Genomic DNA, 27,682 nt, shown 5'->3' with positions numbered 1-27,682 from the left:
GCATGATTGCGCGCCTCCAACGGACAGCTGCTATCGTGTCGACCTCGGGCTAGTTTCAGGTCATGGCTGCACTGATCCACGCCACCAGTCTTGTGACAGGACGGATGGATATACTTACCCACATATGCCTTCACCTTCGCCCGTCACCACCAAATGAGTTTGCTTGACTGGATATTCTCGTGTAATTAACTATCAGCTGTCAGTCCCGACTCTACATGGTATAGGGGTTTTTTTAAACTTTGGATCTTTCGAGTCAACGCCACCAGCAGGCTAACGTCAGACGAGTGAGACATCTCCCTTTGTATGAAAGTTCTTGGCTTGTCAGCAAAGCTTCAAGTTAGTTTGTTTCTGTCCTTATGCTCCACTACTAACTTCGCTTTTCTTTTACCTACCCCTTGGTTGTTTGGCGGGGTCTTTTTTCTTTTTCATTTGGGCTTTGCGAGGATGACTCCATGTCTGCATTGTTAGCCGGCTACAATTGTGAAAAGCTTCAACGTCGGGGTCGCTTGAAAAAACTCAACAGCAATCAAGGCTACTCTTTCTAATCCCGGGGATGCAAGGCAGTCTATCAGCACCGCCTAGCGGCATTCACAGTACCCCGGTGAGCTCCAAGCGCGATATTTGGGAGTAATTGGCCATTTGTCGTTAGCGATCGCCTTGCGCGGACCGCACAACTCGCCAATAGAGTGGGAAGAGCAATCCATGGCCACTTTGGCCAAGCTGCTGCTTCCGACTGTTAACAGCAGGGCCGCATTAGCGAATCCGCTTTGGTCATCAACTAGCCTGTGATGCATTCTCTCCTCCTCTCGGGTGCGTCTGGCCCGAAGTCGACCCCAAAGGTTGCAAGAGGATACTGGATCAGCAATTTAGTGTACGTTCATCCGAACTCATGGCCAATACAGCAATTTGCCACTCGAAATCCAGCTGCCTGCTGCCTTGAAATCGGCCGAGCTGCAGTTAAGAATGCACACCTTCAGGGCATCGAGTCGCACTTCCCTAAGCCAGTGGGCTATTTCATCGCCATCCACATAAAACGTCAGCTATTTCACTGCTTGAGCGCACACCCTTTCACCCCGTCCTTTACCCCTCCGGTTTTGCATCACTAGTTTGCTGTGTTGGTCAAGTTGTAAGCGTCAACCTTTCGGCCAGACGGCATGTGGATCTGCCGCCGGAACCTCCAGCGTGCAGACCCGTCCCGTTCAACAATCTGACCCCCGAATTCTTGGCCGGTAACTCGGTGTAAAACGATCAAGAGCGAAAGACTGTTCGGCTTTACCAGTACGGCCTACAGAGATGGACTGGTAGTAACAATAACCCTCTCCGACCGTCCACGTTAGTGGCACGCCGAACTACTATCAGTCACACGCCCAAGTTACCAAAAAATCGCGCCCGTTTTATTAGCCTGTTTTCAAAAAGTTCAACTCCACTCGTATGTTTGGGTTGTTGACACCGATCTTTGTCCCACTTGCTGGGTCGGCAGAGGGTTGGCTGGACTGAGCACGGAATTTGGAAGATTTAGTACAACTACGCCTTGCTTGCATCTAGGCTCTTACGGAAACTCGGGTCGGTATCACCACTATGCACCACCTTGACTATTACAATCACCAGCATGCTCACGGGAGGTAAAGATGGCCTTCTAATAAGTTGTGGTGCTAGGCCACCCGACAACCAGCTAGGCCCAGGCTGAAAACGAGGGACGGCAAAGACGACATCCGCTAAGACGAAACAATAGTTGACCAGCCACCAATATGTCCCAGTATAGCTGCATTTCACCATCAGTTTGCAGGAGCCCAATTCGGGGGTGGGGGAGGACAGATTTGTTGGCGTTTCAATGGCCCATTCGTTTGCCTCCTCGTGACTGAGGGGATTGGAGACTGGATGTTTGCGCCGCTGCCCGCGAAGAGAAATTGCGATTCTTGCATTCTCCACAGCAAACTATATCTACTGATTTCTTTACGGGGCAAGTTTCGGGCCTAGTAAGTTGTCTATCACCAGGTCGACGTCAAGCCTCGAGTTCCAGTACAGTACAGTCTCTAAGGTACAGCTTGTACGGCTGAGATAGGAATGATTGCGCATAGCAAATGGCCCCCCAAGGTAGGATTGATCCAAGACCCTTGTTTCTAAAGAAACGAACGGAGAAAGCAGGCTTGAGTCGGCAGCGGCATTGCGAACCTGAAGCTGGCGCTGTCCAGCTTTGAGTTTAGTGATAATTCAGCCCAGCTGAGTTTTTATAGTCAGCTTTGCACCGTATTGCTTGAAGAAGTTTGAAACATTTCCAGGGTAAAAAGTTATCTAGTGGCAGCCGCAGCCGCCGTGGGCTTTTCTGCCAAGGGGTTCCGCGAGGGATTCAACCCCTACTGGGCTTGGCATCGATGAGTGCAAAGCGGGAACATCTATGGCTCGAAACTGTTCATTTTTGTAGAACTTATATCGATGAATGGCATTGAGGTAATTGCATACGTACACGTTTGCGAAGCAGTGTATGCAGTACGGCCTGGCCGAATAGTTGGTCGAACCAGAGCTCGGTGAGAACTGTAAAAGTCGGGAAAAGGAACCGGCCAAGCAACATACATACACTTGCTACTTTTTGCGCTAAAAGTATTGCTGCCTAGAGCTGTATTCTCTTACGAAACGACACATTCGGGATACGCGAGAGAAGTCGATCGCCTGACCCGGAGGACCTATCCAACTTGACCGCTGGCGGACAGGGCAAAGTTTGCAACTCAGGCATACCAGTACCCCTACCCGTCTGAAAAAGAAAATTTTCCGGAAACATAGGATCCTCCATCGAACCCGGGGCAGGGGGCGTGATCCAGGTCCGATGAGGAGCGGGATGTGTGATGTGATTGAGATGCAAGACACGCCTCCTCAGCGTAATCCAATCATGTCCCCAGCTTCACGGAGATGCTTCCCTCCAACCAGGCCATGGCCATTCTGGCGGTATCGCATCGAGTACTCGAGTACCTCGTGGCATTGACAGCGCTAGCGATGACATGCCGCAGCCGGGATTACTACGCAGCGAGGCTGGCTTGGAGAGGCTCTTCGGTCCCGGAGAGAGCAGCCGAGCGATAATTGTGACTTGCACTTGGAACGACTAGACGAGGTTTACGGTTGCGAAATTCGATTGTACAGGGTACTCCTCGCCCAGGGCAAGCGTGCCGAAACGAGACACGGCTGTCATCTCACGGCACACCGTGCGATATCCGACGGACGCTGTATTTTTTGCAACCTTACTAGATGATTTTCGCCTAGCACTTGCCTTGGCCGCGCCAGGCTATTGGGTGATTTCACTGATTTGCAACTAGTGATCATCCTCTTTTGTTTGGAACACTAGGTTCGGCCTCGTTCCGCGAATCACCGGCCTTGGATCTCCGGCCGGGGCTTATTGGTGGCATCCGTCGCTGCAACGACGATGGGAAGCGGGCAGGCAAAGAAAGGGGCGCAATAGTGCTTCCAGTGACTTTCTCGTTATGTTTGTTCTGCCTTCAGGTGACAATCGCGGAAACAGCGTCGTCATCTCCTGCGACTGTTCCATCGGGAAAAATTGAAACGAGAGAGATACAAGGCCGACAACTGCTACCGGTGAGTGGGAATGACGTACTAAGGAGCACTTTTCGCGGTTGCCCATTTTGATGTGATCCATCATCTCCATCCTGCCTGGCACGTAGATCGTCGTGCCAATGCATGCAGAGGAGGGGTTAACTGGATTGGCGAGGCTCTGGGATGGAGGGACTTGCTCGTTTCACCATCTGCAATGCATCTGCATGGACTATTCTGAGCCTTGGCCCCAGCCTCTCTATATAGAGAGGCGTTGACAATCGTCATTTACATCCTGCATCATGCATCGCGTTAGCTCCGGGGAGTGGGCGCGAAACATGCCCCGAGGTGTGCCTGGGAATGCCACATGGCGAGCCTTCCTCGTCGCTCCTTTTCGTTTTGGTCTCTGAAGGAAGGATGAACCCATCTCTACTCGACCAAGGACGCTAATCAACAGACTTGGGTACGATGGATGAACGATGATAACAGAGGCGCGGAGGTCGACGGGGAAGACAAGGCTGTTTGAGTCGATGCTTCCTTCATGCCCATTAAACTATTGTCACCGTCGGGATGATGACCGCTACGACGCACGTGGCTCGACTATGGCATCACGAGTCGGAGAAACAATCATCAAGGGTGTAGTTCGCGTCTCATGGTATCCCGGGTTTTTCTGACTTGCACCAAAATCTACATCCCCAAGGGCAACTTCCTCCGGCGACACCTTCCACTTTTGCCTCCCATCTGGGCCTCTTGAGGTAGTTTTTGAGCTTGTCCACACTCATTGCGCCACCTGCAGATTGATTTCGGTCCAAATCCGGTGGCCGTGTGGCAGCGTCGTATCGTCTTGTCAAGATGTGGAGGAAGTATGTAAGAGCAACCGGGCGGGTGGTTTTGGCTGGCGACCTCGCAACGATATGAGTATGCTTTACTTATCTTGTTACGCACGCCGGGAACCAAAATAGGAGACGCGGTCAATTGTCTCGGTAGGAAGAACCTTGTTTGCGGGTACCCTATTTGTTTTCTGGTCTCGGCCTGTTCCCGCCGTCGGGGCCGACATCATCAATCTTCGGTTCTCGCCCGAACCGGTGACTTTTTTTTCGACGTCGTTCTTGCGGAACCTCCTAAAGAAGATTGATGTTATTTATATCTTCCGACCCTCGATGGAGCATCCCGTACATGCAGCAGGGCTAATACTGGCAAAGGATCGAAATGAAAGCGAAGACGGACGGCAGGACAAAGACCACCCGATGTTGCGGACAATGTTAAGACATTGGTTGCTTCCCGTAATGTGGCGCACCTCCCGGCGCGGAAAACGGGCGTCCCTCTGGAACGGAGGTTTCTCGGGACTGAGCCGGTTTACGGGAACACCTCCCTCTTTTTGGGAGTAATACCTGAAAGAAACAACACGCTGCCTACAGTCGTCGGAAAGGAAACCAGCCTACGGGGTTGGGCGGATGTGGCTGGAACAGGTGCAAGACATGCGGCGGTGACGCTGGTGAATATTACTGTACCGACACGCGTTCGTACGCGGGTTTCATGCCGCGACTTTCGTTACTGATCATTACCGCATTCTAAAAAGAGGAGGGCATCTCCGAGTTCGGTTCAATGGATTTGCATAATGAGACGCCCGCTAATGTGGGGGGAGTTCACGATGTCCTTCTCCGTACAATGCGAGGTTAACGATGAATAGCCAACAACGATGGAACAAGAGAAGCACAAGTCCATCAATCACATCCCAGGCGAGAAATACCTGGAGCAACATCACTTTCAAGAAATCAGTCAGGCTGTGACTCCTTCAGAACAAAAAGATGCGAAGAAAAGAAAAGATAGAGCAAGAAGACCGCCCCTCAAGATCAGTCCCCCTCTAACAGCCGCCAATTAGAAGAGCTTCCTCCGGGAGTGGACAAACAGATAGTTTCTTTCTCGCTCCCATGCCCGCCTACTATTCTCCGTTGGCTGCCCGCTCACCACCGAGGCTCCAGCCTCTCCGCCGCCGGCGTGCCCACCACGACATGGCTGTCGCCGAACGGGTCATCTTCGTCATCGTCCTCCTCCTCCGACGCGCTCTCTAGGTCATCTCCGGGCTCCACAACCCGCGGCGCCTTGTGTGCGGCGCCGGCGGAGGTCTTTGCGAGTCCCGGCTCGTTGAGGGCGAGCCGGTCCACGGCAGGCGTCTCGTGTGTGGCTGTGGCGGCACTGTCTTTGCCTTTCTGCGCGGTTACCACTGGTACTTGTTAATTCATGTAGACAGGCAGGCTGTTGCTACAGCTTCTGCGAGGAGGGGAAGGTAGTTCATACTCTTGTAGAGGTGCGCCTGCTCGGCAATCTCGTCGTCCGAGTCGCTGTCGGCATCGATGGACTGATCAAGCTGCTCGTACGTCATGAGAGCGTGGACGAGCTCGTCGTTGGCGTGCAGAAGAGCTCCGAGCCATTGCTCGTTCTCTACGTGATGAATCTGGATAGCATATCGTCGCGTTAGCACTCCCTCTCCGTCACTCCTCACTCTCGGTAGGAAGGAAAAGAAGAAGAAAACATACGTAGCGCAACACGCGCCTTCGCAGCTGCTTGCAGGCCTCAAAGCTCTGCACAGCCGCCTGGTTGTCCGAGATGCGCTCCCGCTCGCGGTTGATGCTCTGCAGGGCGTTGAGCAGACCGGTGCTCGCCATCGTCGCGTCGGCGACGACGGCCTTCATCTGCTCCTTTTCGGCCTCGAGGTTGAACGGCCGCCGCTTGCCACTCTTGCGCGAAGACTTTTTGCCCGACGAGTCCCTGCTGCCCAACGAAGAGAAGAAACTGCTGCCGCTGCCGCCGGAAGGTAGTGACGTGGACCCCGAGGGCTTGTGGGAGGATCCGGCCGCAGCGGCAGCGGCGGCACGCCGTGTGGCTTCCTCTTCCTCGTCGTCGCCGAAAGGGTTCGCTTCGGTCTCTCGGATGACCTTGGATCGTTCTTGGGTGACTGCGACTTTTCGTTTCGGTAGTTCCTATGCATGGCCACAGCAACATCTAGTCAGCCCTGCGTGCGAGAATCGTCGGCTCTTCACCAACGCCGACCGGAACAGAGATGCAAATGAGAGATGGATTACCTTGTGCAGCCGCGCGATCCGCTCCAGGCCAGGCGTGCCCGCGTACTGCGCCCACTGCCGGAACAGCTCGCGACAGCGCGCGCGCACCGCCGGGTCCGCGAGCTCCGAGGTGCCGCAGACGCGCAGGCGCTCGAGCAGCGGCTCGTCGGCAAAGGTGCGCTGGAAGCGCGGCCCCGCGTTCTGCATCAGCCCGTCGAGCAGGGCCAGCGCGCGCAGCTGCCGGTGCGCGCTGCCGTACTTGAGCTTCTTGCGGATCGCGCGCGCGGCCTCGGTCGGGCCCGAGGCCTGCAGCGAGATGGCCTCGACGAGCTCGACGATGCCGGAGAGGTCGTCCTCGGCGAAGTCCTCGGAGGTGAGGTTCTCGATGGTGGCCGTGACGGCCGAGTACGGTTTCTGAAGAGGTGGGTGGTTAGGTTAGCAAGCAGGACAGGCGAGGCGGCGCGCGCGCGGGGGGGAAGGGTGAGTCCATACCGATTGAAACATGGCGACTTCTTGCTCCGTTCTATCCAGAGAAACTAGGAGGTTGTGTGGTAGGGTGAGAGGGTAAGAGGCGACCAGCTCTCGGGGCTCGTGGAAGAGCAAGACAGTCTGGTTTGGGGTAAACGGTGGTGGAGAGCGGAAAACGGGCGCGCGCGCTGAAGCTGTCACGAGCGGTAACTGTAACTCGAGTGTCACCCCGCGTTATACCTGCGCCCCGCCAATTGGAGGGGTCGCCAGCGCTTCCACAGAAGGGTTTCAGCGGGCCAATCAGGCGGGATGGACTTTCTTCCGAATTTCTCGATGTTTTTATGCTGGCAATTGCAAATTGCCGGTCGCAATTGCAAACGACAGGATTTATGCTAATTCGGAAGCTCTCCATTGTCAAGGCTGTCTTCCCCAGACTACCTTGGTGGAGATGGTGACGTATGTATGTACATTGATAGCTTGAAGCCTTGCGCCCGCTTGCTTGCTGCTAGTTAGGTAGTCATCGATTTCAAGAGCGCCACCAGCAGCAACTGTATACCCAAGCATAAAAGCCAAAATTCGTATACTTTTTTAAAAAAGAATACTCAGTACCTCATATCAACATGAATGTCATTCAAAATCAAAGATGCCTAGTCGCAAAAAATGCTCATGATCAAAAACTTGACAAAATGTCCAGCTCTAAACTCCATCCTACTGTATGTTTCCAATGCATGTATTCTGTGCAAATGCGCAAGTAGATCCTTAGCCAGCCTTTCCAAGGCCGAGAAGGACAAGGTTCGCCACGTTCATGACGGCCATGACCAGCCACACGAGGCCGCCGAGGATGATCAGCCACCACGGGTTGGACATGTCGATGCCGGGCCCCTCATCGATGCTGACGGCGTCAATCTCGTCCTCGACGTGGTAGCGCGCCATGCCGGGCCGCACAGTCATGTAGCGGGTGCGGCTCGTGAAGTAGATGAGCGGCAGGGTCGTGAAGGGGAGGACAGAGCTGAGGACGACCTGGGAGGCAGTGAGGGCCGTGTTGAGGCCCGAGCGGCCGATGACGCCGGCGATGACGAGCGACGGGGTGACGCTGATGGCGCGCGTGATAAAGCGGCGCACCCAGGGCTTCACCTTCCAGCGCAGCGCGCCCTCCGACACCATCTGGCCGGCAATGGTGCAGACGATGCCGGCGGAGATGCCCGAGAGCAGCAGGGCCAGCGCGAAGATGGTGCCGACAGCGGGTGAGATGCTCTGGGAGAGCAGGGCGTGGATCCCGAAGATGTCGGCGTCGAGAGCGTCCTCGTTCTTGTAGAGCGAGGCGCCAGCAACGATCAGGATGGCCGAGTTGACAAACAGCGCAAAGGTGAATAGCGAGGTGCTGAGCTCTATGATGGAGTACTTGAGGCAGTGCTTGATGGCGGCTTGAGAGGGCACATAGGTGATCTTGTCGTAAGTCTCCTCGTTTGTGGACGCGCCGGACGAGGCCGGCTCCTCGGGGATTAGGCCCTTCTGGGTGTCGTATTCTTTGAGGCGCGGCTGGACGATACCGGAGCCGAGGAACAGGCTGTGCGGCATAACAGTGGCGCCGAGGATGCCGCAAGCCTGGTAGAGGGCCTGAGGCTCGACAAGCTCCTTTGAAGGGATGAAGCCGCGGAAGACTTGGCCGGCGCTGGAGCCGCGGATCATGGACAGCTGGATGCAGAAGCACACGACGACACCGAGGACGAGCAGGCAAACGAAGAACTCAAAGAGGCGGAGGCCCTTCATGGCACCGTCCGGGCGGTAGAAGACGAGGATGAACATGACGTCGACGATGGAGAGGGCGACGCCGGCGACGATGGGCAGGCGGGGGATGAGCAGGTTAAGAGCAATGGCGGTACCAATGACCTCGGCGAGATCGGTGGCGATGATGGCGATCTCGGCAAGGGCGTAGAGCAGATAGTTGAGCCAGCGCGGGCAGTGGGCGCGACAGGCCGAGGCGAGGTCATGGCCGGTGACGGTGCCGAGCTGGATGGCCAGCGTCTGCAGCAGGATGGCGAAGAGGTTGCTGAGCAGCACGATGAAGAGCAGCCGGTACTGGTACGAGGCACCGGCGGCAATATCAGTTGCGTAGTTGCCGGGGTCGACTACAGGAGGGAAGGTTGTCAGCAAGAGGTTCCAAAGTTCTCGGGTGTCAATGGAGGGGAGAGGGCAGACGAACTGTAGGCGACGGAAATCATGAAGCCCGGCCCGACAAACTTGGCATAGTTGAAGAGGACCTTTTTGAGCTTGTGCAACCGCGGGCGGACATGCTGATTCACGAGCCGCAGGCGCATCGAAGGCGGCGGCTGTGGCTGTCGTAGGCGCGGGAGCAGACCGCCATCGCTGCTTGGCGTGGTTGCGTAGTTTGACTGCTGCGCCGATGAGGCGGAGGCAGTACGTGTGACTGCGACCGTAGCGTCCTTGACCATTGCGTCGTTCTTTTCGTAAATTTGCTGTGAATTCTTGGATTTGAGGTTTAGGCCTCTTTTTCTTTTTTTTTTTCTTCAGAAACGAACCCGTCAGCGGCGGGGTTCGGGTCTTGAGATGTTGGTCGATGTGCGACGTTTGCAGGTTGCTTCCGCGATGGCCATGGGAGTTAAGAAGAGCGGTATAAGTATTGTTGCACTGCCTTTTTCCTGATGAGTTTGGGTTTGTGGTTTCGGAGTCTTGCTTATCCTAGCCGCTGTCGCCGGATATGTAATATTGATGAATAGTCGCGTGGAGGCAAATTTTCACATTGAGTTCGTGAGTACCTGCCTGTTTCGATGCGCTAGGCCAGTTCCGACGGGCTGCAGCTGAACGGAGGCGACGAGGCGATTTTTGTTTTTCAAATGCCAAGAGTGCAAGCGAGAGATATCGCAGTATTTTCTGGCTGTTATAGAAAAAAGAAACGAGGATAACCCCGATATCGTGGCGGAGTCATGCAAGACGAGGTTGCTGGTTGGGGTCTTGGTATGGCGTTCGTCGGTTAGGGTGCCGAAGCAAAGCGGGTCATCCGGTTCCTTCCGATGTATTTGAGTCTGTTCTGCGGTTTACGTAACAAGCAGGGAAGAAAACCAGGCGCGCATCTCTCAAGGTCCAAGAGATGGTACAGCTGAAAGATAAAGAGAAGAAGAGGAAAGCGGAAGAGAGACATCGCGGCCCTTAAATGGGAATGAGAGGAGAGTTGCCTGCGTGCGTGCCGTTCATGATCTGCAGCTCTCCGGGTTCGGATGCCCACAGAGCCGCGCCCGTGCCAAGTGCTAAAGTGGGCGCTAGGAACTGCCCGCCGATTCCAAATAAGGATGCCCTTTTTTATCTTGTGTGGGTGGTATATAATAACTGCGGGGTTCACCGCCTGCTTTGACACTGGCAAGACTGGTTTTTTTTTTTTCATCTTTGAGTATAAAAAGAAGTTTACGAGGCTGGGCTGTGAGCGGGACGTCGGTGGGAATTGCGACCTCATGGACGTGGGACTGACAATCCCTAGACAAGCCATGGAGATTATACTTCGTGACGAACGAAAGATCTATCCGAGACATGAGGGGCCCGCAAGAGAGAAAGTCGGCGATACTGAGAAACCAAACGCTCCAATCACGGGAAGCCGAGCTTCACTGTCCGGTATGACCTGACCTCCAAATACGCTTCGGGCCTCCGTCACCGTAGCCTCTAGGGTACGTCCAGCTGCCAGGGCCAACTCAATATCAGCCCAGCGGCCCCAGAAAGCCTTCTCTTCAGCCTCCATGTTGCCTGATCTCTTCGTACATTTAAAAAGCGGCCCCCGCAAGTAGCAAGAACCCATTCTTCACAGCCACAACGATGTGCGGACTTGCCTCTCCGTCCTACTCGGCAGGGCCTGTACCCGGCACGATGCTGCCGACAGCACCCTGGAACGTGCAGATGGTGGGACTTGGCCACGATAGCAACTTGCTCAATATTCACAACTGCCGTCTTCATCTCCTACTTTAAATACAAATGCTCCGTAAAAGCGCCGGTCTAGATCCGTCTACGGAAGCCGAAGGAGGGGCAGGGGTTGGTTCGTCTGAATGCTCCCTTGTCGCGGGTATTTGTCCATTTCACATCTACCTAGTCCAAAAAGAATACCTACTCAAGCCATACCATTAAAGCCACTGTTGAACGACTTTTGTTTCTTTCTTTACCTCCTTCCACATTCATCATCCTTTTTTCGCTCGTCACAGTCATGGCAATACAACACAGGGCACGCACGCATGCACTTGGTCACGTCAGTTGATAACGACACACCAAAGTCACGAAAAGGGACACGGCGCATGCATCCAGCGCCCCCGTCCGGCTCATTTTCCAAAGAGAAGAAAAAGAAAACCCCCTTCATAAACCTCCTCTTTAGTTGCTCTTCTTTCCCGCCTTGGCCGCCGCGCGGTCGCGGTCGCGCTTCGCGTAGATGCCCGCCGTGAAGGGGTCCTCGAAGCGCAGCGCCACGACGTACACGACGTACACGAGCGCCGTCAGCACGACGCCCGCCGGCCGCCCGAATAGCAACGCCGTGCCGAGGAAGCTCATCGTCGAGCCCCAGTACATGGGCGCGCCCGTCACGTTGAAGGGGAAGCCCGTCACCATCTTCTCCTGGAGGAAGCCAAAGTAGTCGCCGAGGAAGGTGCCACGGATACCCAGGCGCCACGTCGACGTCACCACCAGCACGTTGCCGGCGGCGAGGAGCGTGTAGGCAGCCGCCTGCGTGGGCAGGCCCTGTAGGGCCGGGTGCGTGGGCTGCTCGAGAATGGCCGTCTTGTAGAGCCAGTCGCGGATGATGCCGATGGAGAAGATGGTGGCGGCGAGGGCGTAGTTGGCCAGGGTGCGGTTGCCCCCAAATAGCTTGCTGAGGACCTGGTTACGGTATTCTGCAAAGATATGAGATTGAATTAGCCATTTTCCTCTTCCCCCTTCCTTGTCTGAGCTGTTATAGAATATAGAGCGCGGTTCGAACCTTGACGAGCGACGATGCTGTTTTGGCACAAGGTTAGACAAACGGACTGTACTGCACGCGACTTTGGGGAGGGGAACGGGTTTGATCGGCTTACTTCCAGAAGAGAGGGTTAAAGATGATGGACGCGGCCGAGACTACACGATGCAGGTTAGTCGTCCTGATTTATTTATTTTCCTTCTTTTCCCTCTCGTAATTCTGCAGCTTGCACTCACTTCGCAGGCTCTGCTTGTCGAAATCGACATAGCTGGCCAATTGGCCCACGAGTGACGACGCCATGGTTTATCTTGGGGGCTGTGGAACGCAGGGTTGTCCAATAAAAAACGAGAGGTTTTATTGACGTGGCAATGCAAAGGGCTCCTGAGCACCACCGAGAATGAAAAAGGAGGACGGAAGATGGAGATGAAAAGCGACAGCAAATGAGGAATGACGACAGAGATGGAAGAGGGAGAGAAGCTGTCCGGCCGTCTGCTCCTCTTCCCTCTAAAGCTTTCCCCACGCGTCGCCGGCGCCGTCAAGCACGGCAGGAGGAGCTTCTGCCCCAGGCGGGGAACGGGCGGGCGGAGCAGGACAAGCTCCAGCTTTTTCTCTGCTGCGAATACATTACGTTCGCTTGGAGTCGGCACTAGGTTTCACTCTACTACAGATGTCCCTGTCAAGGATTCCAGAAACCGTACTTAATGAAGACATCGATCCAGTAGATAGAAAAAGTGAAAGAGATACGCAAGATACAGAAGATGCAAAATATACAAGGTGTAGGAAAAGATACAGATACGGATAGCTAGCCAGTTATGCTCGTTTGTTATTGGATCAAATCGGGACCCTTCCTCTCTCGTTTTTTTGTTGTGCCGCTTGTTTCGTTGGGGCACAAGGCTTCGTTTTCTCCCTCGCTCTGAAATTAATCTTCACATGTCATTTTCTGTCCCATTCCATCTGTCATTCATCCATTCATCCATTTGTCTATCGGTCAGTCATTTATCCGCGCAAAAGGTGTCCCTTTTACCTAATCACAATAATTGTCGCGTGACCGCTTGCCCCGGATGAACTCTCGGCACATAAGCCTCATTCCACTAACAATTAACGTTATACTCATAGGTAGTTGCACAAAAGGCACAAACCCCAATACCCATTGATACGTAACAATACTGAGATATACATGCACCCATACGCCTATATTTGAAAAAAAAAAAAAAAGACCCAACCCGCCAGATTTAAACAGAAAAACGGAAGGACAACCAGCAAGGACGGGGAATAATCAGTCACCCCCTCCTCCTTTTCCTTCGCTTCTTCGTTGGGGATTCCATCTCCGCGCCCGCGTCATCTTGGGACTCGGGTTTCTATCTCCGCGCCCGCGTCTTTTTGGCCTGTGTTGTGGTATCTTCCTCCTCCTCGTCGTGACCCTTCTTCAGGTCCTCGGTCAGGCCCCATTCCTCCTTGTCGTACCAGTCCTCCCCGTCCGACATGTCGCGGTTTACGCCGCAGTGCGCCTCCGCCTTGGACCAGTGCAGCACGTCCTTGCGCAGCCGCTGCGCCTCGAGCAAGCCCCGGTGCAGTCTGTACGTGCCCCGGCACACCTCCTCCTGTTTCTGGATGTACAGCGCCAACAATCGCCGGATGTCCTCTGCCTCACTTGCTGGCAACCCCAGATCGCGGTCTGGCCGTGCTGCCGCCGGTGGCAGGAATATCGGGTGTATCACCGCTTCAATCCCGTCTTCCTCTTCCTCCCTTGGCCCTTCCTCGGCATCCATCGGTCTGTTCGTGCCGTCTTTATGGCCATCACCTGAACTATTCTCACCATCCCTTCTGCCGTCTCTTGCTGTATCGGTATTCTTGGCTGCGACGTTGCCATTTCTCGCTCCGGCATCGGCCATGCTAACGTCACCGTCGTGATTCGAGTTGTCACCGTTCGCCCTTTGTCGCTCCGGCTCTGCGCTGGTGTCACCGTTGACAGTCGCGGCCCCTGATCTTGCCGGCAGCGCTCCTGATCGGCGCGGGACATGGTCTTGTGTATATAGCGTCTTATCGTTCTCGCTAATCATGAGCTCGCACGGAATCCATGTGAGGTCGCCATACAATGGCGTCCACAGCTGCCGCACCTGCCACAATGATTGGTTTTCCTGTCGCATGAGCTGGCAGCTGTGATCGACCAGCTCGGTGAGGTCCTGAGAGATGAAGGGTTTCGAGAGGGTCGGGTGGGACGCGAGGTCGGTGGCTGCGGTCAACGGGGCGAGGATGTCTGTCATGGTCAGCATGGGTAGGATTGGGCGACGGGCCGCGGTTCAGCTCGAGAGCTCACTTACGTTCTAGGCGAATATTGGAGTACGGGTTGAGCTCGGCAGCTGCTTGGATGGCGCTCTCCACGCGTTGGGGTTCATCCTCGCTAAGGACCTCGTAGCCATCGTCGTCCACCAGCGGCGGATTGCGAGAAATAATAGATCGTCGGACGCCCGCGTAATCAATTTCCTGCAAACGGCACATGGTCGACTGATTAGCATCCCGCTCGCGCGTTGGTCGACTCAGCGCCGTTCGAGTCAACCTACCTCTTTGTAGGCGCTAGGCCCCGAGGCCGGCACCAGCTGGCCCTTGTGCGCGAAGCGACCCTTCTTCTTGAGCTTGTGCCCACGGTTTGTATGATGTTCTATTTCGGAATCGGAATCGGAATCTGCAGTGCGCGATCGGGGCAAGGCCCCGGCGAGTGGTTAGCGACTGTTTTCTTTCTCTGACGTTCGAGTCCTGCCGGCCACCACCAGAACGCACGGCGCGGCCGAGGTGTCCTTACCATATGCTCTCCTCTTGAATGCCTTTTTCATAGCCGCTATCGTCTCAGCGAAGAGGACTTGCTGCGACGCCATGGTGGGCAAGGGCGCAGGTAGCTGGGTGGTGCGCTCAAAGCAAAAAGGAATTGGCAGAAGGCGGGCTGGAAGCCGCTCGGTCGCTGGGGATTTTTCGCAGTCGGAGGAGGGGCTCGCAGACTCGACAGAGTGACGGCTCAAAGTAAAAATAGCAAAGCCAATGCGTCTTGCAGTCTCTCTGGTTGCCAATCCTGCTAATCGATACTTGATTCTTTGTCGTGGAGGGGTGGTGTTTGGAGCTTGGGGAGAGAGAAACAAGAGGGAGAGAAAGTGGTGGTGGCACCTACTAACGTCAAAGGTAAGGCACGCTGGCGAGGGTAGCAATGCAACCACCACCACCGCCTAGGATTTTGTTAGGCCTGGCTGCGGAGAGCCCGCAACCAGGCGGCCAGGCCAGGTCAGGCCAGGCCAGGCCGAGGTGGGCCCCAGCCAGACAGCGACAGCTTTGCTCAGGCCAATCACGCGCCCACAACGCTCTCAGGTATTTCGCCGACACCGCCTCACTGTGGCTGCTTGCCGATATTTACCCGCTCTTAACTGTACTGTAAATATTTCAACTCGTTAGTTAAGCAAATATTCACCGTGGCGCGCGACCATCGATGGTCTTTTTTTGCTCTTTTGTTCCAAATGTTCGAAAATGGTATACATGGCCAACGTCCTCGCTCTTCCCCTCCAAATAAATTCAAATATAAATCACGCGAGAATAGAGTGGTATATACGTCATAAAATCTCACACCGCACTGTCTTACTCCAGGAATCAACTTTAACTTTGGAAGCTATACATTGTTAGGGTCGTTTCTTAATGAGCCTGTAAATCTCCCACTCACATGTCTGGAGAGTTGGTAATCTCTTCAAAGCTCTGCAGAGAGTCGAAGCCCATGGCAATCAAAGGCTCGGAAGTGTCATCTACGACCTACAGAAAGTGTCAGCAACCGAACTCACGAGACCGAAAAAGGAATTGGGAAAGAAAGGAAAACTCACCCGGCTGAGCACTGCCTTGCTCGCCTTGTGGCTCTTGCATTGGCGCACGCCCATCAGCGCGAGTCCCTGTAGGACCAACGTCGACAGCGGGCCGGGCGGCACCGTGGGCGCCACGATGCCCGCGATACTTTCCGACCGGGACCGCAGAGCCGGGATGTACGTCGCCAGCGGGCTGCCAGGCCTGCAGATGATAATGGTGCCCATGATAGCACCGGCGGGGTCCTTGGCACGCACGATGCCGCACGTCTTGCTCTCGGCCAGCGCGTAGCGGTACAGCTCGACCACCTCGGGCCCGCCGCCCTCGGCCGCCCGCACGTGGTGGAGCACTGCGTCAGCGTTGTCGAGCCCGTGAATCAGGTCGAAGCTAATATTGGCCCGCTGGATTGTCGGCAGCAGGCCCTCGGGCGCCGCCCACCCACCCAGGTCGGCAATGACCATGTTGGTCAGCCGTCGCGGGAACTGCGTGTCCCACCCGCTGTTGCTGAACCATGTCTTGACTGTGGCGGCCTCGGCGCCGAGCGCGAGACCCGGGAAGACGCCGGGGAAGCACGCGCCGAGTTGCACCCTCTTGAGGCCGCGCTGCTGTGACAGTGTCTTGAGCGCGCGCTTGTGCAGCGACCGGCCGATAGACACGTTTCGCTTTGTCGGGTCGACAATGAGCGCCCCGAGGATGCCGACAGACCCCGTCACGTACGTGGCCACAAATCCGTACAGCGCTTGCGTGCTACTGTTTCGCACCACATAATGTGCTTCCTTGATGTTGGTGTTGAAGAGTTCAAATGCTGATGCGCTCGTGTTGGACAGAAAGTCCAGGTCCGAGCCTCCAGCGCGATGGATGGCCTTGAGTAGATCGTCCAGACCGGTGGCATCGCGCTCGCGGTCATATTCTTCCACCAGCCAAAGCTGCCGCGACTTGAGGACCTTTTTACTCTTTCGAAGAGTGCCTGGCAAGCTTCCCACAGGCTTGACCTCGCCGATGAGGACGCGCACCAGGGACGCCATGGCATTCTCGGTAAAGTCGAAAGTGCAGACGTACGTGCCGATGGATTTGTCCATGGCAAAATCGTACGGCGAGCTGACGGCGACGACAATAAGGTGCTTCTTCTGGCCGCGACTTCGGAGCATGGAGCACATCATATCAACGTGCTTTGTGAAACCTGCCTGATACAGGTTTCTGTTTGCATCGGCGGTAAAGATAATTATACAAGATGCGCGGTTAATGAGATTTTCATGCACTGGCCTTACACCGTTGGCAGTATAGCTTGTGTGTAGCAGCTTCTCATTCCGGTGGCGCGCGAGGGTTTTCCCAAACTCGCGGAATACACCCTCGCCGCTCATGTGCGCAGTTCTGTCCTGACGTCGGTGCACCCATCGCTCATGATTACCCGTGGCTAGTGATTGATCCTGCTTGGAGTCCAAGAAGCTTTTGGTCAACGACGACGCTGGGAGTGGTTTGACAAGAGGGGTTAAGAGTAGCAGTTCCTCGCCGGGGTGCATCGATTGTGAAAGGGGTAGCAGCTGGTCCTTATCTCGGATGACTGTGATTGATTCGTCGAATGCACGGCGAGACAGGGCTAAATGAGAAGGATGAAGCTGGGAGAGCAAAGAGATGCCGGGGGGGTTGAGAGCCTTGGTCCAAGAAGTGCAGGTAGATTTGAGGTGGAGAACGCGTCGCAGTGAAGTAAATATTCTCTCTTTGGTGATAATGCCATTCTCTAAGCCGAGTTTAAGGCCCTTGATGGCCTCTAATTGAATGTCGTATGCTCGACAGAGAAGGACCAAATCACAGCCGGCTTCGACGGCCATGACGACGCCGTTCTGAACACCGAGGTCGTGACTCAGAGCCTCCATCTCAAGGCACTCAGAGATGGCAACGCCTCTGAAACCCAATTCGCTGCGCAGCATGTCGTCGACTACCTGGTCTGACAAACATGCATGGCTGACATTCATGGAAGGATTCGAGAGACCGCAGCCGCCGACAAACATGGCATCAAGTTTTCCTGAAGCGACTGCATTGCGGAAGGGAACAAGTGCGCTTAGACTGAGTTCTTCGAGGGTCTGGGTAATAATGGGTACGTCCAAGCTTGAACCAAGAAAGTCGAGGTTGCCGTAGGAGGGGAAATGCTTGCCGCAAGTGGCGATGCCGGCGTCGCGAATACCAGCCATGGCGGCAAGGCCATACTGTGATACTTCCTGGGGGTCATCACTGGTGGCACGCACGCCGAGCGGTTGGTAACGGGCATTGTTCAAGACGTCAAGAACGGGACCGAGCATAAGGTTGACGCCACAGGCTGAGATTTCCGTGGCCGTGGCCTTGGTGACTTCGTAGGCGAGCTCTGGGCTGCCGGCAGCTGCGATGCCCATGGCACTGGGAAATTGACATACATAGTCCTCATCAAACAGACTGTTGACGCCGCCATTCTCTTGGTCGACGGCGATGAGCAGCGGCTGGGGGTGGCCAGCATTTTGGGCAATGGTCTGCAGCTCTTGAACGAGTCTGGCAGTTTGCTGAGCAGCTGCGGCAGGGGTCAGCGGGATGTTGGGGGACAGGCCTGGGCGAGGATTGATGAAGGAGGACATACATTTGAGGTTTTTGGCGGTGAGAATGATGGAGCCTAGATGATGATCTTCGATGAGTGTCCTGATCTGGGGTGTGACTTCTATTCCATCCCAGCCCATAATCAGAGTTTGGCCAATTGCCCTATTAGAGTGGAGTTAGTCTTTGGTCTGGATACCGAAAGAAAACGAGGGAAAAAAGCCATCATGGGAGACATGAGCGCAACTGCTGATGGCAATGGCTACAAAGCAGCACCCGAAGCGTATCAAGGAGGCTCACGATGGGCTTGGGTCGGGTACACGTACCAGTCCAGGTTCTGATATATGGGGTCAATATCAGCGATGTCGGCGCCATTGTTGGCGGTGTTGGAGGTCATGATGCACGGGCGGCTAGTCAGGCAGCTGTGCGCATGCCTGGAATGGCGTGCGCAACGGTTGAGGTTGATGTGCGGAGGGTCTCTGCAGATACAGTAGGTTGAGGATAGATTGAACTTGAGCCGATTGAGTTCAAGCGCGTGGTGGAGGGACCGGAGGCGCGGAATGGGGGGCTCCGCCTCCGCCTTCAGCCACTAATCAGGCGGCAGCCAGGCTGCGTGAGGGAGTCTGTGCCAGGATGGGTAAATCAAAGGATGCAGTATGATTATGATGGGCAGGAGTTGAAGTTGAATGTCCGTTGGGGAAGGAAGCCAGTTGGTGTAGGCCGATGGCGATGGCTCTCTTGATTGCCTGTTACTTGGGTGACTTGGGTGACTTGGGTGACTTGGCGATTGGCAGCTCAGCTAGCAGTTTGACTTTGAGGAGCCTGTGTAGGCATCTATCTCTAGAATATCCTTGAGAGACAGGCAGGTGCAGCAACATGATGATTGACCACAGATGAACGAACTCGCTGCCGATTTGCTTGCAAGATGAACAGGTGGGCTGAACTTCGGGTAGATGGAAAGAATTCTGCCGCCGAGGAGGTCTCGAAGCAGCATGGGCGGTGAGGGAGGCAGCTGCCAAGCAATTACCTGCTTGTGAAGGCGACATTTTAAGTAGGGAAGCTACAAAGTACAAAGGCGGCTTTCCCAGCACGGCAAGGCCGCGGATTTCATGTCCGACGATTTTCTAACAGGCGAGTTTGTTGGAGCAGAAAAAGGCTTGGTTGCTGGAGTGGGCAGCAGTGGGTGCCCAGGGGGTGTTGCAGGACAGGACCCCAAGCTTGGGGGCATTGGGGGTGGCCTGGGGGGCAATTTAACGTTACATGCGGCCCAGCGCTGGCACAGAACGCTACCCAAGTCAGTGCCCTCTGGGGAGTGTCCTGGGGAGTGTCCTGGGGAGTGTCCTGGGGAATCAAGGATGCATCCATCATCCATCGCGATGATGCCGCAAAACTCGCCGACGTCTACCAAGTACTTGTTGGTAGTGAACTGCGTTGGACGAGGAACTGCTTACTTTGGAAATATCGACAGAATTTCCCTGGAATTGTTTCAGTAGTTCCTTGCCGTCTCCGAGGAGACTTGTCATGCCCAGCTCTTTCCCGTACGCATAACGGTGATGCCATCCCGCTGAAACACACTCATGAATAATGCCGCGACGGACCACGCCCGCATCAACCAACGAACCACTGGACCACATGACTCTCCAAAGAGCTTGATATTAGTGCTTGCCACCATGTCTAACGTACCAGCGCACGTTGAGCTTCTGCTGTCTCCCATCCGCCAGCCTGCTCCGCTCAAGCCGTAACCAGCAACCACCGGCGCTTCCTCAACTTCCCCACCCAGCCCGTCCATGATGGATGGCAAGGTGACAGCCAGAGCTGCTAACTTGGTATGTGTATGCTGAGTAGATTTTTACCGTCTATATTTTTTATTTTTATTTTTATTTTTATTTTTATTTCTCTTGTTCTTTAACTCTTCGCTGCATCTCCGCTTGCTACAATCCGATCTGGCAGGCCTCCACCGTCCTATCAAGCTCCACGGGTCCTTGTCGCTGTGGTGCGGTGGTGCTGTTTTGGGCGACTGCTCCAACTCTTACTAGTACTTGCCCATTCCTCGCCCGCCGTTCCATCCCGGTGCCGTCGCTGTTTTTGTTGTAGTATAGGCCACCACCCCAAAACGACCATTAACGTCATCTTTTGTTTCGTTCCCATTTCTATTCCCGTATTCCTAGATATCCTCCATTTCTTCCAGTCAGAGGAACCTCACCAGACCCGAGAAAGAGATCGAAAGAGTCGAACCTACTTGGCCCGCGCCGTCTATACCCACCCGCCCCGAGACGATGCCGGCCCTCGTCACCAACGGCGCCACCACCGCCGCCGCCGCCCAGCCGAGCAAAAATCATGGCCTCACAAAGCTGACCAACTGTCGTCTCCTCCTCGGTGACCGCCTCGTTAAAGGCGATCTCTGGGTCAGCTCCGAGACGGGCAAAATCGTCAACAGCCAGACCGTCTTCTTCGACGACCTCGTCCTCCCCGACCAGACCGTCGACCTCGGCGGCCGCATCGTGTCGCCCGGCATGATTGAGTGCCAGCTCAACGGCGCCTTTGGCTTCAACTTTTCTACCCTGCTTGACGACATGTCTCACTACGGCAAAAAGGTCAAGGAGTGCCAGAAGCTCCTGGTTCAGACCGGCGTCACTTCGTACATTCCCACCATCACCAGCCAACGGCCGGAGCTCTACCAAAAGGTATGTGCCGGCACCGACCAACACGACTCACACGAAGCGGTTCGCAAAGACTTGACGCCTTCATTTGGGCTCTTATGTCGCTGTAGGGCCACTTTGTCTCCTCTTCTCCAATCCGATCTCCCCAAGCTGGCCCCGGCTGATTGCCACTAACACGCCTCATCACTTACAGGCCCTCCCCTTCCTAGGCCCGTCCGGCCACTCCCACAAGGCCGAGGACGGCGCCGAGTCCCTCGGCGCCCACTGTGAGGGGCCCTTCCTCAACCCGACCAAGAACGGCGTGCACAACGTCGACGTGCTCATCGAGGCGCACACCTTTGCCGACCTCGAGGCCTGCTACGGCGCCGCCAACCTGACCCCCGCGACACCCGGCGGCACCATCCCCGTGCGCATGATCACGGCGGCCCCCGAGCGCGGCGACATGATGCGGCTCATCCCCGACATCACCGCGCGCGGCATCCGCTACGCCGTCGGCCACTCCGAGGCCACCTACGAGGAGGCCTCGCAGGCCGTCGGTCAGGGCGCAACCATGATCACCCACCTCTTCAACGCCATGCGCCCGCTGCACCACCGCAACCCGGGCATCTTTGGCGTCCTCGGCGAGGCCGAGAGCCTGCCGCGCCCCTTCTACGGCGTCATCGCCGACGGCATTCACCTCCACCCGACCACCGTCAAGATCGCCTTCAACGCCCACCCGGACGGCTTCATCCTCGTCACCGACGCCATGCACCTCGTCGGCCTGCCCGACGGCGCCTACCCCTGGACCAACGGCGAGACGACGGCCAACATTGTCAAGAAGGGCTCCAAGCTGCTGCTAGAGAATTCCGACACCATCGCCGGAAGGTAAGCGAGGCTTTTCGTTTTGGGCGGGAATCGCCGCATCACCGTGTTGAACCACAAAGTCACTGACATTTTGCGCACAGCTCCATCACTCTACTAGAGTGTGTCAACAACTTCCTGGAGTGGTCCGGCGAGGGCATCCCCCAGGCTCTCAAGGCCGTCACCGCCACCCCGGCGGCCATGATGGGGCTGCAGGGCGTCAAGGGTACGCTCGAGGCGGGCGCGGACGCTGATTTGCTCATCTTTACCGACGAGATGACGGCCAACGGGCATCACAAGCTCGTCCTGGACGAGGTGTGGAAATTTGGTGCCCGTCTGCCCCGGGCCGAGGCATAGAATAGACGTTGTTTTTTTTTGTTGAAAAAAAAAGAAGAAAGAAGATAGCCCTGCTACCGAGGGTGTAGTCTGCAGCAACATAAAGGATGAGGGACGAAGACTTGAACAAATTGATAGACTGTACATAAAGGGAACTCACGGCGTTGTTAGCATTTTTAAGCGGTTCTGGGAAACAAATTGAAAATGAAAAAAAAAATCCACAGTACAGATATAAGTGCAAACAAGTACAAATATAAATACAAACACACTTACAGATGAGCATGAGAGTCCATTCAACAACATCACGAAAGCAATTTACCCTCATTTGCCCCGCGTCGGCCAACAACGAGGGGCCCATTATAGTAAATGCATATGTACTATACCTTTTATTATAGTATCAATGGCTAATGTACCCCAAACCCCGGATGTGCGCGACCTGCAGCGGCAAGACGGGAGGGAAGGTCGGTGGTTACAGCAGCATCCATTGTCCTACCTAACCCCCCACCATCCGACGAGGAACTGTACCGCCTGTCTAGCCCTATGCGTTTCGGCAGGAAGTTTTTGATAAGGCAGGCAAAGATGTCTAAAGATGCTACGAAATTCGGTATCTACGGGGTAACGACGCTAGCAACTTTGTGTGCCGCGCCGACAGGGTAGCTTCCGCTGGTGCGAAGGCAACGATGGGAAGCCAAGCCATCTGGACAAGTTCGTCTGTCCGGCGGCTCTAGTAATAATGGCGCCGACGTTCCCGGCCCCGGTTAAAAGCCATTGTAGTACATTCAGGTAGCAGTACTGTTAATTTAGATAGGGAAAATGTACTGGTTTGGTGATGGGCTGCTGACTGGTGGCTGCGCGCCATGCAGTGCAACCGGTAGATTAGCTTGTATGTGGTGTGGAAATTTGGAGGGGTTTCTGGCTTTTTTTGCTTTTTTTGCTTTTTGCTCTCATTGAAATCTGGGGTAGACAAGGCGAGAACAACTGGGATTTTGGGGAGTTTGAGTGTTCCCCGCCACGGCCCGTCGGACACCACCTCTGTACGGATAGTATTCGGCGGAGCGGGCATCACGGGGTCCGGAGGAGGAGCGAGGCAGCCACAGAGGAGCCAGGCATGTGCTGTAAAGTGGCAGGCTGGGCGGCACGTGGCAAGTACTGATATGATTTATTTTATTTTCTAGTTATTCATTTATGCTTTTTAGTCTTTGTTCCTCCTGAATGCCGAATCTGGATGGGCAGGTTTGGTGTCGTCGGTACCTGGGAGGACAGGATCTCGGTGGTGCCTGTTAGAAGGGTTATAGCGAGCCACTGAACCCACTGAGCCGTAGGGCTTTCCCGTTCCAGTTTAATCGCAGGCCCCGGCGCCTACATACGTCCCCTGGAGCATGGTTTTTAGTGGCCCTCTGACCTAATGAATTGCAGCAGCCAACTGCATAAGTAAAAAGCAGATGGATGAAAATAGAGTGGGCTGCAACATGAGTTTGTCCCCGTGTTAGGTACCTGCCTACCTGTAAGATCAGTGAGATGCCTGAGAGAGGTGAGATGTCTGACAGGGGACGAATACATCTTGCCGCCCACTACAAGGAATTTTTCTTGCATGGCATTGACAAAAATGAAGCAAGACAATCATGACGTGCGATGCGCCCCTTTTATCTCCTCCCCTTTTGTCGTAGCTGCCAGTCGCAGTATCTCGCTCGACTCATGGCAGCGTGTGGTGGCTTGGCAAGGGAGGTCAGTTGTGCCAGACTTGCGTGCGGCCTTTGGTTCTTATATGTTAACGCTATTCCTTGTTTCTGTAAGGAATATTTTTCTCTTTAGTTTCTGTCTTTGCCTTGTTATGATCCTCTGAAATAGTTGGACTGTCACCGTTTTTGACATGGAACAAGGGTCGAGGGCAGATGTGATATCTTCTGGCATAGCTGTTCTAATGAGCAAAATTCCGTCAGAAAGCTTGCCCATCAAAGCGCATGCCCACTCCTCCCGCGCAGGTACATGGGGTGGATGGGTACGTGATTTACAGGTTTTAGCGAAACCAGGCAAGCTGGATTGCCAGGCGGCCAGGGAAGGTGAGGAACTCATCCCCTTTTTTTTTTTTTTTTTTTTTTTTTGCCTTTCCCCCCCTCCCGTGAGTTCTTTTTCTCGACCGCTTTCCTTCGCCTTATCTCCTGTATGCAAGGTCGTTGGCTAACACTGAGGATAAGCGCAGCAATGGCCATCGTTTTGTGTTATCGGCAGTGAGAGTTTTAGTGGACAATAGGCCATTTTTTAGTAGTTGTAGTTAGTCGGCGGTGCGTGTGGGCCATTCCATGACTTCTTCGGGGCTTCGCCGACCCCACAAACTCGTCGACGGTTGGCTGATTTTGGCCAGCTTGCCCTGGCTTCGACCTGCTGGGGCTAGCCGGCTGCCAGAACAGAACCTGCAACAACCTCGAACGGCCCCAATCTGCAGGAAGGTGGTAGCTGAGTAGGTACCCTTCCACACCCAGAACTTCATCTGCTGCCTCTTTTTTTTTCTCCGCCGTTTGGCTTGTCCCCTCTTTCTCTCATCGTGCTAACTCAACTCAGCTATCGCCTGGTCGCCCGCCCTGCAGCATCTCCTCCACACTTTGCTAGGTCGCAGGCAACCTTTGTCTCGCAACTCGTCCTGCACTGCACCAGCAACCGGTCCTCGGTACCTTTCATCTGCCTATCTTACCTTACCTACTAAGCTATCGACTAACCTTGCTCAGCCCATCCCACCAACTCACTGGCCGAGACATCCATCTTCAACAACACATCGCCAGCTGACCGGCAAACCAAACCCTCGAAACGCCGTCTGCCCGCAATTCGCCGTCTGCCAACTGTCGCCCGGCGCCTTCCCCTCCCTGCGCAATCTTGCCCTCGACATCACATCCAGGCTCCTCAATCACCACCACGCTTGAGAACCTCGCTCCCGCCAATCGGGCCGACCGGGCTGCTGCCTCTCATCCCAGCGACCACTTGTCGCCGCCTCATATCTAACGGACAGTCAGACTGTCCGATGCGGTGCTGACTGGCCCGACCCTGGACGATGCCATGGCTTCCTTCAACTCCATGCCGGTAATGAATGCCACTCCGGCACAGAACGAATCGATCGCCATGAACCACGCCCGCCAGTCCATGACCATGGATGCCTTCGACCAGGACCTCGGCGGCTTCGATGAAGCCCTTATGTACGTTCATCTTCCACTCTCACCTCGACCCCTGCCGCCAGCCGTGTCGCGCGACCACGTTGCGTTCGCCAAACCTGCTAAGCGCTGACCTTTCAAAATAGCGATACCGGTCCGCTCCCCACACTACCCTTCGCGCCTTCCTATGACTTTGACAACTTTGCGACCACCTTTGAGGATCCCTTCTCTTACTCGACCCGCCAGTATGAGCCTACGCCAAACCAGGATGTCCTTCACGAGGACTCTTCTCCGCAGGACCTCGACAATAAACTCCTCGGCTTCTCCGACCCTGTCATGAGTGCCACCATTGTCGATGACGCTGGGCAATTCGCCGACATGGCCATGTCTGCCGAGCTCTATGGCATGTTCTTTGTCGCTGAGGATGTCTTTGGCGGCGAAACCACAGGCCGTCCTCTCGAGCTGACCTGCTACCGCCGCAACCTCTGGCAATGCGCCGGCCAGATCACCCTGTCCCGCACCATTTCTCACATCATGGATGAACAGGGTCGTCAAGTCCCTCTAGTCGAGCTCTCTGCCTCCATTAACGCCCTCGAATCCATCGAGGGTAAAATTACGGAGATCATATCCATCCCATGGAAGAGCTCTAATCCACAGGCTGGCGAGGACAGCAAGGTTGCAACTGCCCCGCCCAACGTCAACATTGACTTATCTGCCGGCCAGGAGCTGGATGCCAACCGTGTTTCGATCCCTGTCTCGTGGAAGAGGCTGCAATTCAAGCACGCCACGGCTAATAACGGTCGCAGAAAGGGCTTGCAGCAACACTATGTCGTTCAAATTAGTCTCCTCGGCAAGGCCAAAAATGGTGAAACGCTCAAGATTGCCGAAATTCAATCAGGGCCCGTCATTGTCCGCGGCCGTAGTCCTAGGAATTTTGACAGTAGAAAGGACGTGCCCCTCTCAGGCGATAAGCGCATGGAAAGAAAGAACACGGCCAGCTCCGATGGCACCACATTAAAGGTCGAAAGAGAACACCTCCAGGCTGCAATGCAGAGATATCACACTATGCCTGGAGCTATACCGGTAAGGCAGCTGCTGGATGCCTGGCATATATTCGCCATTGCTGATTGACAACAGAATCCCAACGATTGGGCGACCCCGCAACCCGTGATTCAACCAACCCAAAGTCCACACCCCGCGAAGCGAATGGCTTTGTCACCGACTGTAAACAAGCCACCGGTACCAGCATGGAACCCTGATGCGCCGCGAACAGCCTCCGGCCACCGCGGCTCCATGTCGAGGCCGCGCGAGGCTGGCGCGCCCATCAACCTGTCTCTCTCCGAAGATGAAAGAAGTCCCAACCGGTCGAGCGCAGAGCTGCAGAGTCCGAAGCTCGGCAAATCGCATCCCGCCATTGGTCAACACTCTGCTAGTAGTCCAACAGAAGAGGCGGACCCGTTGTACGAGTACTTTCCTCTCAGTGTCGATGATTGGTATGCCTTTCCCGCGACCCGTTCGCGATGTTTGTGCTTGCTGACAAGATTTAGGATGCCCCCAGTAGACGCCGTGTACAGGCCCCACGTAGTGCACCATACGCATGAGCCGCTTGAGGTGGTCGAGGCGAAGCGCGGCAAAGCGAAGCGATACTTTTTAGCAGATTGAGACCGAACCGCATTCTACCAACGGCAAAAGACGATCACGCATCGACGAATAACCCTGTATCAATATTACGTTGTACCTGAACACGCCAGCGTTTGGCCATGAGAGGGTATGGCATCACTTTCAACTCGCGTTGGGTATGCGGCTGCTGCATGCCCCGTTTTGAATAAGCAGGCCGACCATTGTTGGATATATTGGTTGCTGCTTACTTTCTTTCCCGCCTTTTATACCCTAGGGTCGTGTTGTTTTCTTTTCGTTTTTCTCTCTTTCGCAGCAGCGTCTTGTGTTAACGCCAACCTTTGTCCTGTAGTTGCAGGGTCCAATATATGGGAGAATTGTATATACAACATCTTTCTTTCTGTTTCCGGTCCCTCTTTCGGTGTGGTGGGAGGATCGGCTTTTGGTCACAGGTTGAAGAGTCTTTTTTGTTTGGTATCAAGGAAGAAATATATAAACTGATTTCATTGCAGCGCACTCGGTGTCTTGATCGTCGAGGTGGAGTTGAGGGCTCCCCATGGGCCAGGAGGGAGGGAGAGAGAAAGAGAGTCAGAGAAACCGGTTCGTTTAGTATATACACGACTCATGCCCGATGCAGGCCTGCACGATTTGCATCAAGACCTGGCACGGCGGCCGTGGAGTTGTGATGCA

The 27,682-nt window shown here is 55.0% G+C and overlaps 7 protein-coding genes across 7 annotated transcripts; 2 read left to right on the top strand and 5 right to left on the bottom strand.

Moving 5' to 3' along the window:
- Nucleotides 1-5,501: 5,501 nt before the first annotated feature.
- ISF_06435 (VHS domain protein) lies at nt 5,502-7,103 on the bottom strand (the record flags this gene model as incomplete). Its single annotated transcript, XM_018850039.1, has 5 exons — nt 5,502-5,761; nt 5,836-5,992; nt 6,075-6,518; nt 6,621-7,013; nt 7,092-7,103. The coding sequence occupies 5 exons, from the start codon at nt 7,101-7,103 to the stop codon at nt 5,502-5,504; spliced, it is 1,266 nt and encodes a 421-aa protein (XP_018703016.1).
- Nucleotides 7,104-7,826: 723 nt separating this feature from the next.
- ISF_06434 (transporter protein smf2) lies at nt 7,827-9,520 on the bottom strand (the record flags this gene model as incomplete). Its single annotated transcript, XM_018850038.1, has 2 exons — nt 7,827-9,196; nt 9,271-9,520. The coding sequence occupies 2 exons, from the start codon at nt 9,518-9,520 to the stop codon at nt 7,827-7,829; spliced, it is 1,620 nt and encodes a 539-aa protein (XP_018703015.1).
- Nucleotides 9,521-11,432: 1,912 nt separating this feature from the next.
- ISF_06433 (phosphatidylethanolamine N-methyltransferase) lies at nt 11,433-12,309 on the bottom strand (the record flags this gene model as incomplete). Its single annotated transcript, XM_018850037.1, has 3 exons — nt 11,433-12,003; nt 12,128-12,167; nt 12,246-12,309. The coding sequence occupies 3 exons, from the start codon at nt 12,307-12,309 to the stop codon at nt 11,433-11,435; spliced, it is 675 nt and encodes a 224-aa protein (XP_018703014.1).
- A 1,058-nt stretch (nt 12,310-13,367) lies between these two features.
- On the bottom strand, nt 13,368-14,882 carry ISF_06432 (RXT2-lik; the record flags this gene model as incomplete). The annotated part of the gene is made up of 4 exons (XM_018850036.1): nt 13,368-14,266; nt 14,331-14,493; nt 14,571-14,668; nt 14,810-14,882. The coding sequence occupies 4 exons, from the start codon at nt 14,880-14,882 to the stop codon at nt 13,368-13,370; spliced, it is 1,233 nt and encodes a 410-aa protein (XP_018703013.1).
- Nucleotides 14,883-15,705: 823 nt separating this feature from the next.
- ISF_06431 (Glycoside hydrolase, superfamily) lies at nt 15,706-18,796 on the bottom strand (the record flags this gene model as incomplete). Its single annotated transcript, XM_018850035.1, has 3 exons — nt 15,706-15,795; nt 15,864-18,564; nt 18,726-18,796. 3 exons carry the CDS (start codon nt 18,794-18,796, stop codon nt 15,706-15,708), a joined length of 2,862 nt encoding a protein of 953 aa, XP_018703012.1.
- A 1,879-nt stretch (nt 18,797-20,675) lies between these two features.
- ISF_06430 (n-acetylglucosamine-6-phosphate deacetylase) lies at nt 20,676-22,256 on the top strand (the record flags this gene model as incomplete). The annotated part of the gene is made up of 3 exons (XM_018850034.1): nt 20,676-21,083; nt 21,253-21,923; nt 22,004-22,256. The coding sequence occupies 3 exons, from the start codon at nt 20,676-20,678 to the stop codon at nt 22,254-22,256; spliced, it is 1,332 nt and encodes a 443-aa protein (XP_018703011.1).
- Nucleotides 22,257-25,283: 3,027 nt separating this feature from the next.
- ISF_06429 (acid phosphatase (PhoG)) lies at nt 25,284-27,037 on the top strand (the record flags this gene model as incomplete). Its single annotated transcript, XM_018850033.1, has 4 exons — nt 25,284-25,420; nt 25,522-26,458; nt 26,513-26,868; nt 26,923-27,037. The coding sequence occupies 4 exons, from the start codon at nt 25,284-25,286 to the stop codon at nt 27,035-27,037; spliced, it is 1,545 nt and encodes a 514-aa protein (XP_018703010.1).
- Between the last annotated feature and the right edge of the window lie 645 nt (nt 27,038-27,682).

This window comes from Cordyceps fumosorosea (assembly GCF_001636725.1).
Source record: "Cordyceps fumosorosea ARSEF 2679 chromosome Unknown scaffold_16, whole genome shotgun sequence".
In the NCBI taxonomy this organism is placed as follows: domain Eukaryota; kingdom Fungi; phylum Ascomycota; class Sordariomycetes; order Hypocreales; family Cordycipitaceae; genus Cordyceps; species Cordyceps fumosorosea.
Note: the sequence above shows the minus strand (reverse complement) of the source record. Positions and strands in the feature narration are given on the sequence as shown.